Raw genomic sequence first — 17,742 nt, 5'->3', positions numbered from 1 at the left:
TGGTAATTGGATAAGTAAATACATCAGAATAAATCACACCGGCAAGTCTTTTGTATGTCGTTAGGGACTAAACTCTTTTAACTCCTGTTCAAAGCTCCAGCTCTTGAGTGGTGTTTGCGTGCAGAGCAATGCACACACCAGCTCACATGGCCCTGCTTGGATATTAAAATTCATTCAAAATGCTCACTTTCTCCCTAGCCCACTCGGCCTGAGGAGCGCATCTAGCCCACCACTCCAGATCTCTCTGAAGCCAAGGAGAAAAGATTTTTTTTCAGAAGTTTAAATGATACCTAATAATATATTTGAGCTCTTAATGATCTATGTCCAAACTGTCTTTCCAGCCATGTCTTTCATTGAAGGCCTGCTGGGAGCCTTATCCGAAACACTACCCATGGACAAACTGGGAAAATGAGGCCAAAACAAAAGGGGACTATCCTGTTTTGGCAAGGAATCATTTAAGAACTTTAAGAAGGAACAGGACAGGATCAGACATTTTGCTCAACTCTCTCACGAGTGGAAGTGTGAAGGAGATAGACCTAGAGGGACATGGTCTATTAAGAGACCGTGTGGGGTTGGGTGATGTTGTCACCAACTTACAGATTTTGGATCTTATCTCATGGTAAGACGTTAAATGACTTACTCAAGAGCACACATGCAGTGCTAGAATTTAAAAGCCACCAGTGCTTTTTTTTTTTATTGCCTCTCTAATTAGCACTTAATCCATGCCTAGTAGTGAAACTCCGAGGCTAACAGTCAGGATCTCTCAGAAGGCTTTTAAGCTGAGCTAACAGTTTTAAACCTAACCAGAAAACAAGTGTCTCCCCTTTCAATTGTCTCTTGATGTCTTGTTCCAAACACAGTGGTTAGCATTGTGGACCAACCTTTTATACAAGGACCTGACTGCTTCCATGGTACTGGCCTCTGAAAGTGAGGCATGTCCCCTGACTCAGTGATTCCCAGCCTTTTACAAGTCACCGCACGGATTGAAAACGGTGTTTGTGTGCCTCACTTGGGGAGCTATACTAGGCTGCTCAGAGGCAGAAGCAACCCAGCTCTCAGGATCCTGGCTGTCCCTAGGGTTGAGAAGGATCAGTGTCTTAGCATACCTGTAAGCTGGGCACACTGTTGGGGCTGATCTGCGTTAGGTTTGTCTTGCCACACTACAGAGTCTTCACTCATGAATTTGCCTGTATTCAGTTTATGCTTTCAGGGACAGTGAGCTTGCAAATTGTTCTGTAAAGCAGGACTTCCTTTTATTTACTTGAAATTGTGTCTTCCAGATTCCAGGACTTTCCAGGATGGGGAAATGTACCTGTTCTCATTCTTTTTATATTCATTTTATGCTCTTTATTCTCATTCTTAAGACTTGGATTATCTCCTGTTTTTAGACTAAGAAGGCTTTTTCCTCCTCATTCCATTCTTATTAGAATTCCCTTTGAGCATTCCCCACTTATATTGTCATTTAATAGTATAGTGACCAAAGCCACTATTAGGGATACCAATACAAGGAGAAGGTTACATCTCTTGTTTGGTGTCCAGGGTGTCCCTGACAGTGTGCCAAATTTGAGGCCATTTTAACATTATAATACCTTAGAGTTGTTGTCTTCACTAAACAGTCCATCTAAAGGCATGGGCTAGGAATAAAGAATCCAGATTTGCCATGAATGCTGAATAAATTTGGGCAAGGTCTTTCCACTCACTGGGCTTTTCTGTCCCCATATGCTACAGAGATGACTTCTAAAGACTCATCCTGCTCTAACAATTACCAGCTCTGTAATATCTGAATGAGTAAAATTTGCCCAAATGCCTAAGGTAATAATACACTCTGTTATTATTAACAGAGTGTAACAGGGAGATAGGCGCTTCAGCTACGTGAAGGATACAGTCCTCCCAAGCAAGGGACTTAGAAAAAATAGTCTAGTACATAACTACAATACTAAAATAATCTAGCGTGGTGGCTAAGAACACAGACTTTGAAGTCAGAGCTAGTTTTAAATCCTTGCTCTGCCCCTTCCTGCCTGTGCAGTCTTGGGCAGGTTATATAATCTCTCTGAGCCTCTTGTCTTTATTTTTAAAGTGGAGGTAATATACCTCCCTCATAGAATTGCAGTAGTGCTTATAAAGCACTTAGCACAGTTAGCACCTAGTAAGCTCCCAATAAATATTAGCTCTTGTTACCATTATTATAATGTAATAAAACAAAGAACAAACAGGGCAGCCTACAAGACACAATTTCTATTCCTCTATTACTTTAATCTTCTCTCCCTTTGTTCTTCCTTTAATTTTTCTTTCATTCTCTTTCCCACCTTAAAAAAGTCATCAAAGAAAGAAAATGTCCTCGACACCTATTCTTTGCAGCCACAGAAACCTACCAGCCTCACTCTCTAGCACCCCAATTGATCTGTCACAGTTCAGTAATGAAGAGAGGAGCATCTGTCACTGTTTCCTGGAAACCCTCATCCCAGTGCCACTTCTTTCCTGTGGTCCACGGAGACAGACTGGCCTAGCAACTGCACCAGAAGCTGAGATAAACCATAGAGTAGTCTTATAGTGGGACCCTTCCAGATTGGAAATTTCATTTTGGGGTGTGTTACCACCTGCAGCAAAGGTAGAGAAGAAATTACTAAGAGCTACAACTGGCATTGTTCTCATAGTTGTTTATAATAATAATTATTATTAATAGCAATCCCTATGTTTGCAAAGGACTTTATCGTTACCAAAGCTTTTTTATACGCTGACTCAGCATATGCCCAGCAATTCCCCTAAGTTCCCCCTCTGATACTTTGTGGGTGTGACTGCTTTCTTTAGGGATTCCTAGCTCATCAAAAGGTGTGTAAAGAAAATAGATGATTAGCTGTTAGGAATAAGTTGACAGTAACAAAAGACAACTTGAGTTCCTCTTGTGGAATAACAAAGCCCATTAGGGACGTGAGCCATGACACAGCTGCAGAGTGTAGCTTTTTTTATGCCCAAGGGAAAGCCAGTTAGTCATATTAACTGTCCCCTGTTTAGAAGTAGGTCAGAAGTTGAGAGGCAGTGAAGGGTAATGCATTGGATGTAGACTGGAAGCTCACAAACCAGGGCAATTCTGGCCTTCTCTTTCCTAGCTATGTAATCTTGAGCAAGTCTCTGAACCATTTTTGACCTCAGAGAATTCATCTGTAAAATAGAAATAATAGGAGTACTTATTTCATAGAATTGTTGTGACCATTTAATTAGCTAATATATAGAACAACTAGCATAGTGCCTAGCACTTAGAAAATACCAAATGAATGGTAGCTTGCTTTTTTTGCAGGGCGGCGGGGGGGGGGGGGTGGGGCGGGGACAAGAGGGACGGAATCTTGCTCTGTCACCCAGGCTGGAATACAGTGGTATAATCTCAGCTCACCGCAACTTCTGCCTCCAGGTTCAAGCAATTCTCTTGCCTCAGCCTCCTGAGTAGCTGGGACTACAGGCACGCGCCACCATGCGCAGCTAATTTTTGTACCTTTCATAGAGATGGTGTTTCACCATGGTGGCCATGCTGGTCTTGAACTCCTGACCTCAAGTGATCTGCCTGCCTCAGCCTCCCAAAGTGCTGGGATTATAGGCATGAGCCACTGCACCCAGCCATAGTAACTTTTTATAGCAATGATAATAATTACTTATTAAGCTTCTGATATTTAATAGCATGTTTTCCTAATAGAGTAACTAATAGAATGGGTTACTCATATCGTACCAAAAAGATTAGTTAGGACGAGAGTGGTGGCTCACGCCTCTAATCCCAGCACTTTGGGAGACCAAGGTGGGTGGATCACAAGGTCAAGAGATAGAGACCATCCTGGCCAACATGGTGAAACACCATCTCTACTAAAAATAAAAAACTTAGCTTGGCATGGTGGTATGTGCCTGTAGTCCCAGCTACTCAGGAGGCTGAAGCAGGAGAATTGTTTGAACCTGGGAGGCAGAGGTTACAGTGAGCCGAGATCGCGCCACTGAACACCAGCTTGGTGACTCCATCTCAAAAAAAAAAAAAAGTTGTTCCCCCAAGTTCTAAATAAATGCTAATTTTTAACAAGATCAAAAGCAAATATGGTCAGCTTCACTATAATCTGGGAACTTACATATGCAGCCCATAAATATGCCTCAGGTACAAAGGGCTTTAGTATTTGAAAGGAGAGGACCTGTGTTCAAATGTGAGCTCTGCCAATTTCTAGTTGTATGACTGTGCATAGGAAATGTCCCTATTTGAGCTTTGGTGTTCTCATCTGTAAAACTGAGGATAAATGAATCCAATATTAGGATAGCTTTAAGGTTTAGATAATATATGTGAAAGTGTTTTGAGAACTGTAAAATAATATTATGTATGTGGTCTTCATAAGGAAGTTTAGTAGCACATTCATTTTATGTTCAAATAACTTGGCTTTAAAGAAGCATCTCTTTAGGAATAATCTTTGTTGTGGCTTTATGTTACAGATGGGAAATGTATTTTAAAATTGATTTATGCCCTGACTAGTTGATTTTCTCATCTTTTAATCAAGATCAAACAGACCTTGAGAAAAAAAGAGCTGTGACCCTTGTATCATGTTACATCAAAACCTAATTTTTAAGTATTTGCTTAGTGCTCTGAGGTATTTGGGATTTTAGGGGCCATTACATAATACTCTTTCACTTAAGTAGTTCAAGACTAATTGAAAGACATAAGACCAATTGAAAGATAGACATAGGACTCAGGTGGTGATAAAAATATCACCTTTGTTACCAAAAAGGTTGATCAGAGATTGTTGTTTGGGATTAAGCAGACAAGGGGCTTGCTGATATATTTTTTGCCTGTAAATTAGGCAGACTTGTCCACCCAGTTCATGGTACAGCTGGACACAGTAGGCCCTCGTACTTTGTAACATGAGAGCAGGTTGGTTCCAGAACAGGGAAAGGAAGGGGATGAGCTCAGATACTTCTCCCACATTCACCAAGCAAATAAGTTTGTTCTCACCACTGTGTGGGAGATAGGGAACACATCCAGAAGTCATTTCATGTGGATGCATAAATGTGAAATAAATACTTCCCCCAATAGGAGTTATAAGCTTTACATTATTGACTCCTCACAACAATTCTAGGAGGCAAAAAATGTCTCAATTTTATAAGTAAACATTGAATTTGCCCAGGGTCATCAGACAGCTGGGAGATTATAGCAATGGGAATCCAACCAGGTATCCCTTCCTGGGATCACACTTCAACAGTTCCAGCCACTGGGGAACTCAAACCACCCAGATGACATCTACTTACACATAAAGAAGGTACTGAATCGTAATAGCTTCCATGTGTCAGGCCCTTGATGGCTATTTCAATCCCTATAATAACCTTTCACCCACCCAGTGGAGAAGGAAACTGGAGCATAAGTAAGCATCTTACTGACTTGGCTAAGAGATATGAACTTAAGTGTTTATTATATTTCCAAAGCTCAACTGCAATCCAATTTACTGCATTGACTCATCCTCACACTTCTAAAAATGCAAAAATTAAAGCCTAGTCAAGAAAAGTGACTTGTCCAAAGTCATACTGCTAGAGTCAGGACTGGAACCCGTATAGTTTGGTCCTTTATATCCTGATAACATTAGATAGTGTGCAGCCTTGGCAGTCAGCACAGAGGAATTCAGAAAGGAAAGGGCTTTCTGAAGTACATAGTCCATAACTGAAGGGATGGATTTCCTTAAGCTTGGGGAAACTTATTTTGCTCTATCTATGTCTAATATAGAGGATGGGACATGCTAGTCTTTGACCCTGGTGTAAGGGGTAAGATGAGAATGGATGAGGTTCTGGTGTTTGTTCTGTGTGGACTCGAAGAGACTTACAGATTTTCTGCCAATGTGGCAAAGGGTTGCTCCTGGGAGTCAGAATATGCAGGGCCCCCTCAGCTCACAGTGCTACCAGCACAGTCTAGAGAATGAAGGTTATTGGTCACCAGAGGCAAGCAAACAAATACTAGATAAAATTTGGTAACATCTGCCTTTATGATGCTGGAACTTTCTCAAATGCAAATGTTACTTTAAAAGCAGTAATACATTTTGAGAAACCCAGCAGCCATGTTAGCAGCTGCTGTCTGTCTGGTTTATTGTTTTCCAGTTCTACATATTGAACCTGAAGTCTTAACTCATAGAATGAGAAGGAACCCTTTTAGGCCACTTGTAAGAGATGGGGAGTTACTATGAAAATTATTAGGGAACAAACAGAAGGCTTGGGTTCTGGTTCTGCCTCTATCACTTACGTGTGTGATCATAGAAAAACCCAGCCTCTGGGTCTTGTTTCCTAATCTACAGAGTGGGGCTGATTTTCAAATACTACTGCAGTGCATTTCCCCCATAAACTGTTAAAATGCATTAGGAACATTAAAAAAAGAAAAAAAAAAATCTAACCTAGCATTTTTTTCTAAAAGTAACATATTAATTCCAGATCCTTTATTTTATTCAATTTCAAAATAAAAGCATTACCTCATCAAAATTAAATGTAAAAGATCTAACTTCCTCACACAACTGTGAGTTGTTTGTGTAAATATCTTACAAACTGTGAAGTGCTATACAAGTATTGCTGCTGCTATTCTTTTTAGTATTACTCAGCTCCTGCTCTCAGGTAACTTCCAGCCTAGTAGTACAGGTTGAGTATATTTATCTGAAGTGCATGGGACCAGAAATGTTTTGGATTTTGGATTTTTTCAGAGTTTCGAATATTTACCTACTGGCTGAGCATCCCAAATCAGAACATCCAAAATCTGAAATGTTCCAAAGAGCATTGGTTTTGAACACAATGTCAGCACTCAAAAAGTTTTGGATTTTGAAACATTTTGGATTTTTATATTATTGATACTCATCCTGTAGTATTATATTTATGCTCAGGTACTAAAAAGTGAGAGGCAGAGTGATGTGACTAGTAAGAGCCCCAAAACAGAAGTCAGAAACTCTAGGGGTAGAGTGCTGCATCTGCTCCTATTCAACCGTGTGACCTCGGCTAAGTCACTTGACCTCTCTAAGCCTCAGATTGCCCTTCTATGAAATGAAGGGGTTGGGCAATTTGGCATTTAAGGAGCTTTCCCTCCGTAACATTCCAGGATTCACAGTGTGGCCTGGGATGAGAATCTGTCACATGGATTCACATTTTTCTCAACAGCAATGTTAGGCTTTTTAGAAAAGGAGCCAAAGCCCAGGGAAGTAATAGAAACAGTATATGAAATTTCAATCTGCTTAGAAAATTGATCTAGAAAGGAATAGCTCTGTTTAGCAAAGAACACCTGTCCCATTTTTGTTATATTAACATGTTTCACAAAGCCAGTTTGCTAAATTATTAAGCTAATGAGAAAATATATCCATTTAGGTTTTCTAAGTACAGTGAAGGAAATGTCAAGATGGTTGACTTTCCTTTTCTAACTATAGACAAAATCAGGCGATACCTCTTATCTGAGAATGACCCTCCTCCCCCAAGGAGTCCCAAAGGGTGGGCTTCTTTGTTGATTTAGAGAGTCAATAATTCAGTAAAGTCCCAAGTAAATGGCACAACACAAGCTCAGATTGGGTTTTTGTATTCGTATTTTATAAACATTTCAGGACTTCTTTCCTGACTCTTGACTTACTGCCATTCTTAAAGTGAAGATTTTATATCCCAGAAGCTTGGTTAGAAACAACTTCAGGATCATCTCATCCAACTTCTTTCTCTGTGTGGATCCTACTCTCAGCAATACCTCTGACAATATAATGTAGTGGGTTCCAAATCTGGACTGCCTTGATTCACAGTCTGGCTCTGCCCTTAATAGCTCTGAGACCTTGGGCAAGTTACTTAATCTCCTCCAGGGCTCAATTTCTCCACTGGCATTTTGGCTTAATGGGGAAAATGATTGTCCCTACCTCAAAACAAAGGCATAAAAATGATATAATGGATTTTGGGGACTCAGGGAAGGTTGTGGGGTGGTGGTAAGGAATAAAACACTGTACATTGGGTACAATGTACAGTCCCCAGGTGACAGGTACACCAAAGTCTTAGAAATTATCACTGAAGAACTTACCCATGTAACCAAAAACCACCTGCTCCCAAAAACCACTGAAGTAAAATAAAAATAATTTTTCCTACCTCAGATAACCTACCTTTTATATTTTATAAAAGTAAAGTACTTGGCATATACCTGGCACAAAGTAAATGCTCAATAAACATTAGCTATTATAATCATCATCTGCAAGTAAGCCCCTATTTGAGTGCTTCTGGGAACAGCGGAGAGTTCACTCAGCCCACCCTCCCTACCCCTCCATTTCTGCAGTACAGCCTATTGACATGTTAGTCAGAATCATTCATGTCATCAGCTTTAGATTCAGACCTGAGTATGAAACCTTATTCCGTCTGCAGCCTTGGGCAAGATGACTGACGGTATCTTCATGTGTAAAATGGAAATAATTATACCTATTTCACTGGCCTGTTTTGAGGACTAGTTACTTAGCATGGTTCCCAGCTACATAGTAGGCACTCGATAAATGATAGTTGCTGCTATGATGATGACTGAAGAACAAGAAAATACAGAACAGAGAGAAGAGGTAGAAAGATAAAAGAAGAGAAGCAGTAGTAGCCACATCAGCAGCTGCTGTCTGTCTGTAAAAAGTTGTTTCAGACTAGCTGGGTTCTGCTTCCCTCTGATTTTATTTCACCACCCCTAGGTCTACTCACCAGATCTGCACAGAACACATCTGCACTGTCTTCTGCTTATCAGCCCTTTGGATATTCAAAGAGGCTAGCACAGCCCCCTCTCTACCCAGATAGCAGCATCACCACCTCCTCTTCTCAATGCCCTCTCTCCAGGGAGATATCTCCCATTCTTTAGCTGTATCTCGGAAAACATAGTTTTTAGGCTCCTCCCTAAGCAGGAGGTCCCTCCTGGCATAATCCATGTCCTTCTTGAACAGGGCGCAGAGCACTGCAGGATGGTTTCACAGTGTGGCCACTATCTTGCTGAGGAGAAACATGATGTCCTATATTCCCCATGGTTTCCTTTAATCTGTTTGTCCAAGCCAGGCAAATAAGAATGGAAATAGAGATTGTCCTTGCTCACTTTGAAATTCTTACCAAAAATGACCTTCAAATTAAAAAAAATGCTTGATTTTATTTTAGGGCACCAGAGGGAGCAGTCAGGACAGCCACGTTTGCTTCAAAGCAGTCCAGTGGTGACACAGCCGCACCGAAGCTGTAGACGGGGGTCTCCAGAGATGGAGGCATCACCTGATCAGAAAAAGGGGGGCACTCTTGCTAGGCGTTGGGAAAGAAACAAGAAAGATAACCTGGTATCCTGGTATAGATCAGGGTTCCAGGAGGTTTTGGTGAAAGAGCTGCAGCCTTGAAGTTAGAAAGATCAGGGCCCCTACCCAGTCAGTTATGGCTACAACCTACTGAGCATACTGGCTTAGACACTGTACCAGAGGCTGCACCAACATTATTCCATCTAACTATTACAACAGCTTATAAAGGAGAAACTGTGATTCCCATTTTACAGGTGAGGAAACTGCCTCTCAGGTTATATAATTTCCTCAAGGTCACATTGGTAGGTAGTGACAAAGCTAGGATTTGACTCTGGGTTTGCTTCACTCTTTTTAACCACTGTGCTGTATACACAGATATGGCTATAAACAAGTGGTAACCACTTTAAGCTTCAATTTAATTATCTCTGCTGACTTGCATGGTTGTTGTGTGGATATGTTGTCTGATACAGTAGGCGTTCAAGAAATTTGTTTCTTCCTTCTCAAATTCCAGCTCTCCCACTCAAAGCGACTGCGGAAAGTCACTTAACTTTTCTTGGACACAACTTTCTCATATGAAAACTAGATGTGGTTTATGAATCTCTAACCTTGCATATGACAACTCCAGCATGGTGCAACTCAGTCCTGATACTTCAGCCTTCTGGCCTCTTTTGCTTCCTAGCACACTATTACAATGATCGTTTCTCCCAGCAAACATTATATTTACAAGCCACAAATAACAAAGTAGAAGATGCTAGAAGAGCTCTGGCATGTTAATTAAGAACAATATCAGAAGCAGCTGGGCAGAAAATGCCAACGAGTGGGAAGCAGAGGCAGTGTAGCTGTTTGTTGACAGAAGCCAGTGCAGTACTGTACGTTAATTGGGGAAGTGGGTAAACATTTGCCAGCAGCTTGCCCCTCAGTGCATTGGAAGATAGACAGCTGGCTAGGCCCTTCCCACTCCTTGCCTGTCCATCTGCCCACAACCTAAGAGATACAAATATAGTCTGCTTTGCTCTGAGTTCCTTATAAGCAGAAAGGATTCCAGGGGTAGATGTGTCTTTTTGATGACCTTCCTGAGTGATACACTCAGGTTTTCATCTAGATACAGCTGAAGATAGTTTTCACCGCCTTCCCCTTGCCAGCATGCCTTTGATACTTGGCCTTGGCCCCCAGGCCCTCCCCTTCCCCATATCCCCCACCTCTCCATGGAAGAAGACACCAAAACCATCTTATTAGGAGCATCTTGAGTTAAGTAGAAGATAAGATTGCCTGCCTCCGGTGCTGCAGTCAGGCCCAGAGCAGCAGAGCAGCAGCTTCAGGCCTGACTAGAGATTACTTGCCCTCCCATCACACATACTTGGAGCTGCTCATTTATCCATGTGTCCACCATCTTTACAGTTGCTCTCACACACAGCAGCCATTATGGAACACCTGTTCTGGGCAAGACACTGTGTTAAGTATATATTTTTTCTCATTTAATTCTCACATCAGTCCTGTAAGGTTGATACTAACTCCAAAGCCGCAAAGCTGATAGCCAATGCAGCTGTAATTTAAACTAGAGTCTTTCTAATTCCAAAGCCTATGTCCTTTCCACTAAACCAGTATTGCTCAACTTTTAAACATTCCTGACCTGTTTTGATAAACAGGAAAGTTTTGTTTCTTCTCTCACTCACAGATTCAGAAAATCTGCATGTCCCATCCCTGACCCTTGTCTAAAAGGGCATAAACCTAATTTAGGATTCCTATATGATTAATGTATCCCATTGAGCCAAGATTTTGTCTAGCTTGACTTTCAATAGTTCATATTACAAAATTGTGATTTTTAAAAATTTCTTAAAATATAAAGTTGTATTATGACATTGACTCTTTTTTTTTTCCCCCAAACTAATATACCATTAACAAGGATGTGATTTGCCTCCCCTAATCAGGGGAGATATTCATCGTTGGGCGTGGTGGAATGGCCATTCTGCAGTTTACAATGTAGTTTTAACAGGAAGGTCAGCCCCAAAGGCTTAGCTGTAGTTCCACCAAGCAGAAAAGTCCCTTCCCTCTATTAGAGGTTAACCAAGCAGAGGTCTCTAGAAATGCCAGTCAGTCATTAACCAGCACCTTTCCTAAGGTCCCCTGTTCTGCTGGCCAGGCTGAGCTGTGCAGGAGGCAAGGTACCTTCACCAAACTAAACTACGAGATTTGACCCCTGAACTCTGGTTTCCTCACTGATTAAACGAGAATAATAACACCTGCCTTGCAGGTTATTTTGAAGATCCAGTAAGATTCTATGAGACTCTTCATGCCAGTGCATAGTTTCAGAATCAATGTGCATAGATAAAATGAATGCCATGTAGAGAAAATAGTGCTTGTTTCAGTCTTTTGAATATGTGTTCTTCATTTTAGGTAACTCAACTGGACCCAAATAAGTCATTATTGGAGGTAAAGCTGTTCCCTCAAGAAACGCTTTTCCTTGAAGCAAAAGAGTAAATATGGCCCAGCGGTGGAACCAGCCATTCCTTGACAAGCCGGCAGCCTGCGTCAGGAGAAGGGCTCCTCGCCAACCCACCCACACGCTCGTCTCACTCAGTTCAGTGTCACACTTCTGCCTCTTGCAAAATTGCTGGAAAAAGTAATAATAAACATAGCTACTTAAGATTTCCCATCCATGAGTATATATTCCCAACCCTCATTACAGAGAATTACAACTCTGCCACTCTCCCCTACCCCCTGCACTTCACCCTCCTTCAATGACCAATGCATCGTTCAAGTGTGAGTGATCGCTAAATAGAATTTTTACTTCTTCAGTGCCCATCTTTTCACCACAGTGTCTAGAACAGTTCTGTCTGTTCTGTGACACCAGAATGCTGTATATTTGATATATGTCTTTTTATTTTCATGACTGAATTTCTACTGTGTCACCTGATTTTAAGGGGCAGAGGGAAAAAAGTCAAATGGGACATTCTTGGCATGGAGATTAAACGTTGTAGGAAAAAAAGTATACCATTTTTGTTAGTACTTTCTGATGGCTTTACTAAGATGTAAGGTTTTGTTTGAGGACTGAATTTGACATATATGCAAGATATTTATTACTGCTGCTGCCTTGGGTGTCCAGGTTCCACCTGGGAGGTATTTACTGTTCCATTGCAGCATAAGGAAACTGTTTGCAATGTGAATGTTGAGATCATGTGCAGAGAGGACCAGTACCAAAACTTCAGTATCTGGCCCAGTAGCAGGAGGCTACTGTTAGGTTTGCATTTGGGCAGTTAGAACCTCACAGATACCAGCTCCCAAGTTGCTAGTCCATCAGCATAAACTGAACACAATTCTCTCTTGCTTTCTGTCCCTCTACTCCCTCACACATTTGGACCTTGTCACTTGGTGTTGAAGCACCTTGTCTATCAACAAAATCTGATCAGCAGGCTCCATGGACTCTCCTGTAATAAGGAACTTGCTCTACTATTTTATTCTTTTAATGTTTTAGTATTTGATATTGGACTCAAGTGAAAGGGATCTCATTCTATGGCTGAAAAACCAGACTTCATATGTTGAAGAGAGCAAACTTGGGGTCTCAACTCAAAGACATGTGTTGCCTGAAACCTGCATATAATTTTTAATTTGATTTAGTAAGTGTGGATTTTTCTTAATCTACAGATTTGGGGTTTGGGGTTTAGTTCATGGGAACACTTTATACCTTCACAGCCAATGATTTATTTTTAATCTTGAAATATTTCTCCATATCTGCTTTTGTGTTACCTGTGGTTTTTGTCCTAGGGATTGGGATCCTGATTTTGACATTTTTTACTTGTCTGAAAAAGAGTTCAAGGGCCGGGTCTGTTCCCCCAGCCTCAGCCAAGGGGTTCTCAGAAGATTCTAATCAGAGCTGGAGATATGCCTGCTCATTTTCTTTCTGCCCAGAAGCAGATGTTGGCCAGGAAAATTATACCTTGTGTCTTCTCTGATGCTCCAACCAGGGACCTCTCCAGATTACTGTCTAGCACAGAGTAGGGCTACATCTGCCTAGATGTGGGCCTTCTGTGGCCCCAGGGGTCTTTATAGGAAGGCTGAAAGGAAAGGAGACCCCCTGTGGGTCTTCCTTCATGGGGAGTGTTCAGGGAAGTTCAAACTGAACACTTCTCTCCAGCTCTACGCCTATCTTCCTAATCTAATGGCTCCACAAGATAGTCATTTCCAGTGCTACAGATGCACTAGGGCATGACCTCTTTTTTTTTTTTTTCTAGGTAGACCTTGTTCTGTAGCTGCTGTGAAGAAGCTGCAGCCCTGAACTCAGGTCATACTCAGGAACAGCAGCAGGGGTGTGGGTGGGGTTTGAGGGAAAGCACTCTGAATTCACCTTCATGTTTAACCTGTTCCATCTGACTTGGGTTTGACTTCATTATTGTTCTCTCGCACTCACCCTCACTTCTGTATTACAACAATACAGACTTTACTCTAAAGCCAATTTCATAAAAGTTTTTAAATGCTACTTGAATGTGTGTGAAGTTGACACACCCTTGTTCAGCCTGCCTTGGAAAGTTCTTCTCAGTCTGGCCTGCTCAGCCCCATGATTTTCTATGCTCTAGGCCTCATAACTGGGAAAGGCCTCAGCTAATTGTCAGTGTTCACTCAAGACATGATGGTCTACTAAGCTTCAGACAGATGGCCAAAGCAATTTTATACCTTTTAATACAAGCACAACATTAAAATTTAGACCTGCTATCACCACAGAAATAGCAGTGTCCTCTGCAGTTCTTCCTCCTACCATTAGGCTTCCTTGGGCTTTACATCCCAGCCTCCAGACTCAGTAAGTGAGTCAGTCCGAATATTTGCTCGGCATTCTTACGCCCCGCTGTTTACAGTGAAGCTCCAGGACTCTGTCATCCCGCATTCCAGTTTACTCCCTTGTGTTCTTGGACTGCTGGATGTGCATTTGGAGCATTAGTTTGAAAGTTTAAGGAAGTGTTGCCAGTTTTCCATTGCCTTTAAGAAGGTGCAGGGGTTTTTTTGGAGGCTTCTGGTTTGGGATGTTGCCATTCTCTGGCACTGCTAGTTTTATAGCACACACAGGTGTTCATCTCTGGATTGTAAGCATCCAGAATCAAAGTTGAATGAGAGCATCTTTTATGGAATCTATCTTTTTTAACATAAGAGAGTAAGATTTAGGCTTTTATGGATTTTACTGGTGGCTGACATTGGAAACGTATATTAGTCACATACTAACATCTAAGTGTGCTGCTTAGCGGAATGGGTTTTTAAGAGGTTGGAGAGCTCTGGCAAATTTCCCCCAAAGTATGGAATTTTCATTTGGATGTGGGAGAGGGTCTTAATTCTCTCCACAGCAGCATCACAGATTGACACATTTCCACCCATCCTTCTCAGTCCCTCAACCATCCAGTCCTGGGTCCCCACAAGTGGATGGGACATGGAGTCTTTAGTTCAGTCCAGGAGTAACTCATATAAGCATTGCACATGATAGCCTATGTAACTCTTTCACATGCATTTTCTCTTTTAATACTTTTTAAAATCCTTAGAGGAAGAGAGACCTTCACATACATATAACCACAGCCACATACACACACATTCCAGAGACTTCAGTGTCTTCCAAGTTGAACCTCTCTTCTGCCACTCGGTAGCTGTGTGACCTTAAGGTAAGTAACCTCTCTAAACCTAAGTGTCCTGACAACATTCTGATAGCACTTTGTAATTGACCACACCTTTCACACTCATTGTAATAGTTTATTGCTGTGAGGGAAGCAGAGCAGAGATGATTATTCCATTTTTGCACAAGGGGCTTAGAGGAGAGTGGCTTGCCTAAAATCACACAGCTTGTAAGTACAAGAGGCAGGACTTAAAGTGCTAGCTTTAATTTTCCACTGCCACTGCTTGTCTATAAAGAATCTCTAAGTTTTTTTTTGTTTTGTTTTTGTTTTTTTTTGAGACAGAGTCTTGCTCTGTTGGCCAGGCTGGAGTGCAATGGCACGATCTCGGCTCACTGCAACCTCCATCTCCCAGGCTCATGCAATTCTCCTGCCTCAGCCTCCTGAGTAGCTGGGATTATAGGCGTGTGCCACCATGCCCAGCTGATTTTTGTATTTATAGTAGAGACAGGGTTTCACCATGTTGGCCAGGCTGTTCTTGAACTCCTGATCTCAGGTAATCTACCTGCCTCGGCCTCCCAAAGTGCTAGGATTACAGGTGTGAGCCACTGAGCCCGGCCAAGATTCTCTAAATTTTATATTCAAGAACAGATCCTGAAATCCTCTACAGTTGTACATAAAAAGTTAAACATCGCTTTGGGAGGCCAGGACAGGAGGATTGCTTGAGGCCAGGAGTTCAAGACCAGCCACGACAACATACCAATACCCTGTCTCTAAAAAAATAAAACTTTTTAATTAGTCAGGCATCCTGGTGCTCGCCTGTAGTCCCAGCTACTCTGGAGGCTGAGGCAGAGGGATCACTTGAGCCCAGGAGTTCGAGGCTTCAGTGAGCCATGATAGTGTGACTGCTACTCTGGCCTAGGCATCACAGCAAGACCCCATCTCTAATAAATACAAAAAAAGTTAAACGTATATTTTCCTAGAAAGGGAATCTGTATTCATCAGATTCTCAGTGAGACCTATTGACCAAAAAATTTTGAGAATCACCATTTACATCATGTTATTTACATCATTCTATTTGGGAAGATAAATCTGTCCATTCTTCTTTTTATCAAGCCATATTTTTATCTAAAAGAAACCTCCAGAGGATGAAATACAATCACTAGACTTTCTTGCCTTGAGTCTCTCTCTGCATTTAGTAGTTTTTTCTTGTCTCAAATGATCTGTTTCGGAAGGTGACACTTAACCCCAACTGGCCATACAGCTCACTGCTGCATTTTGAAAGTTTGGTCTGAAAGAAAATAAAAGAGACACGATCTCCAGTCTTCAGTCTATAAACTCTTGCTTTGTACACTGTCTATTAGTTGCGGTTCTCAGTTTTCAGAGGTGGTGTGATACGTGGTTGAGAACAGCCTCTGGAACCATACTGCCTGAGTCTGAGCCACTCCTCCACTTACTACCTACGTGTCCTTAAGAAGTCACGTCACATTCACATTCCTGTGCCTCAGCTTTTTAACTATAAAAATGAAAATAACAGTACCTTATTGATAAGTTTTTATGAAGATTAAGTGAATTAATATAGAGCAGTTAGGAAGCTATTATCTTCTGTAAACTCATATGGGATTATCACAGGAAAGGAGAGTGGGTGATGGCAGCAGGGAGAAGTGTCAGTTTCTGGGAGAGGACACAGAAAATGTGAAAAGTAGACACAGGAAGTCCAGGCACACTGCTCTAGGACCCATCAGAGAAGGGTCAGAGAGCCCTTCACAATGTCACTGTGTTACAGGTGTCTAAGGGTAAACCTAGAACATGAGGTGACAAAGACAGGAGGGGGACTAACGTGCTGAGCACTTAGGATGTGCCCAGTACTGTGCCCGGAGCATTACAGACGTCTTTCCTCATGTAACCTCACCATAACTGTGAGATGGTGGTCTTGGCCCTATTTTGAAGAGGGAACAGGCTCAAAGAGGTGAAATTATTTGCCTGAGTTCAACAGCTAACAAAGAACAGCAGAGTTTTGGACCAAGACCTTTGACTCAAAAACCCCTGCTATGTTTATGACAATGCAGTGTCTTCAAGGAAAATAGCATATATGACCAAGGCTTTTTTTTTTTTTTTCCTGTAGAGACAAGGTCTTGCTATGTTGCCCAGGCTGGTCTTGAACTTCTAGGCTCAAGTAGTCCTCCTGCCTCAGCCTACTGAAGTGTCGGGATTACAGGAGTGAGCCATCATGCCCAGTCTAAGGTGTTGCAATTAATAATGGCAATAACATTTTTAAAGTATTGGTGGATGCTAACAGGGGTGAAGTCATATTTTTATAGTAAACTCAGCTCTCCAAAATACTCATTCTTCAAACAGTTCTTAGTGCTACTGTTATATAGAAATGTGTCAGGAGCCAGAATTTAAGCAACACCTTATAAGTGCATGCAGTGATTTAAGAAGGATCCTATATATTCTACTTATTTGACATCTTCAAAATCCATTCTCTGCTCCTTCGTCCTTCATCCCACTGCCATTTCTTCCCTTTAGACTTTCATTGTCTTTCACCTGGGTTATAAAACTATACCCTAATTGATCTCCCTTTTTCCAGTCCCTTCTGTTACAGACCCGTCTCCACACAGCTGCCAAAAAGAGCTTTCTAAAACACCTGCTTCACCATGTCACACCCTGCTTTGATCCTCTCAAAGGCTTGCGGTTGCCCTCCAGATAAAATCCAAACTCTTGGCTTGGATTTAAAATTCTGTCATCTGGCCCCTACCTGCTTCCCCATCTGCATCTCCAGCCATGCCCTCAACACACATCCTGAGCTACCTGCAGTTTCCTGAAAGTGCCAGTTCTCTGTCATCTCTGGCCCTGCACACTGTATCCTCTGCCCTACTAGATGCCTACCACCGGTCCATCCTTCACTTTCC

General features: G+C 41.8%; 1 protein-coding gene across 1 annotated transcript in view; it reads left to right on the top strand.

Annotated features, from left to right (window-relative positions):
• Positions 1 to 12,978, top strand: part of FAF1 (Fas associated factor 1) — a 535,243-nt gene extending 522,265 nt beyond the window's left edge. Inside the window, exon 19 of the mRNA XM_012434603.3 lies at positions 11,640 to 12,978. Within this exon, the coding sequence (XP_012290026.1) occupies positions 11,640 to 11,723 (84 nt within the window). The 3' untranslated portion in view covers positions 11,724 to 12,978. The remainder of the gene's footprint in view (positions 1 to 11,639) is intronic.
• The last annotated feature ends 4,764 nt before the right edge of the window (positions 12,979 to 17,742 follow it).

Source organism: Aotus nancymaae, unplaced genomic scaffold (genome assembly GCF_030222135.1).
Source record: "Aotus nancymaae isolate 86718 unplaced genomic scaffold, 86718_ANA_hifiasm-v0.15.2.pri h1tg000007l, whole genome shotgun sequence".
NCBI classification, from domain to species: Eukaryota; Metazoa; Chordata; class Mammalia; order Primates; family Aotidae; genus Aotus; species Aotus nancymaae.
This window is presented reverse-complemented; position numbering and strand designations above follow the sequence as displayed.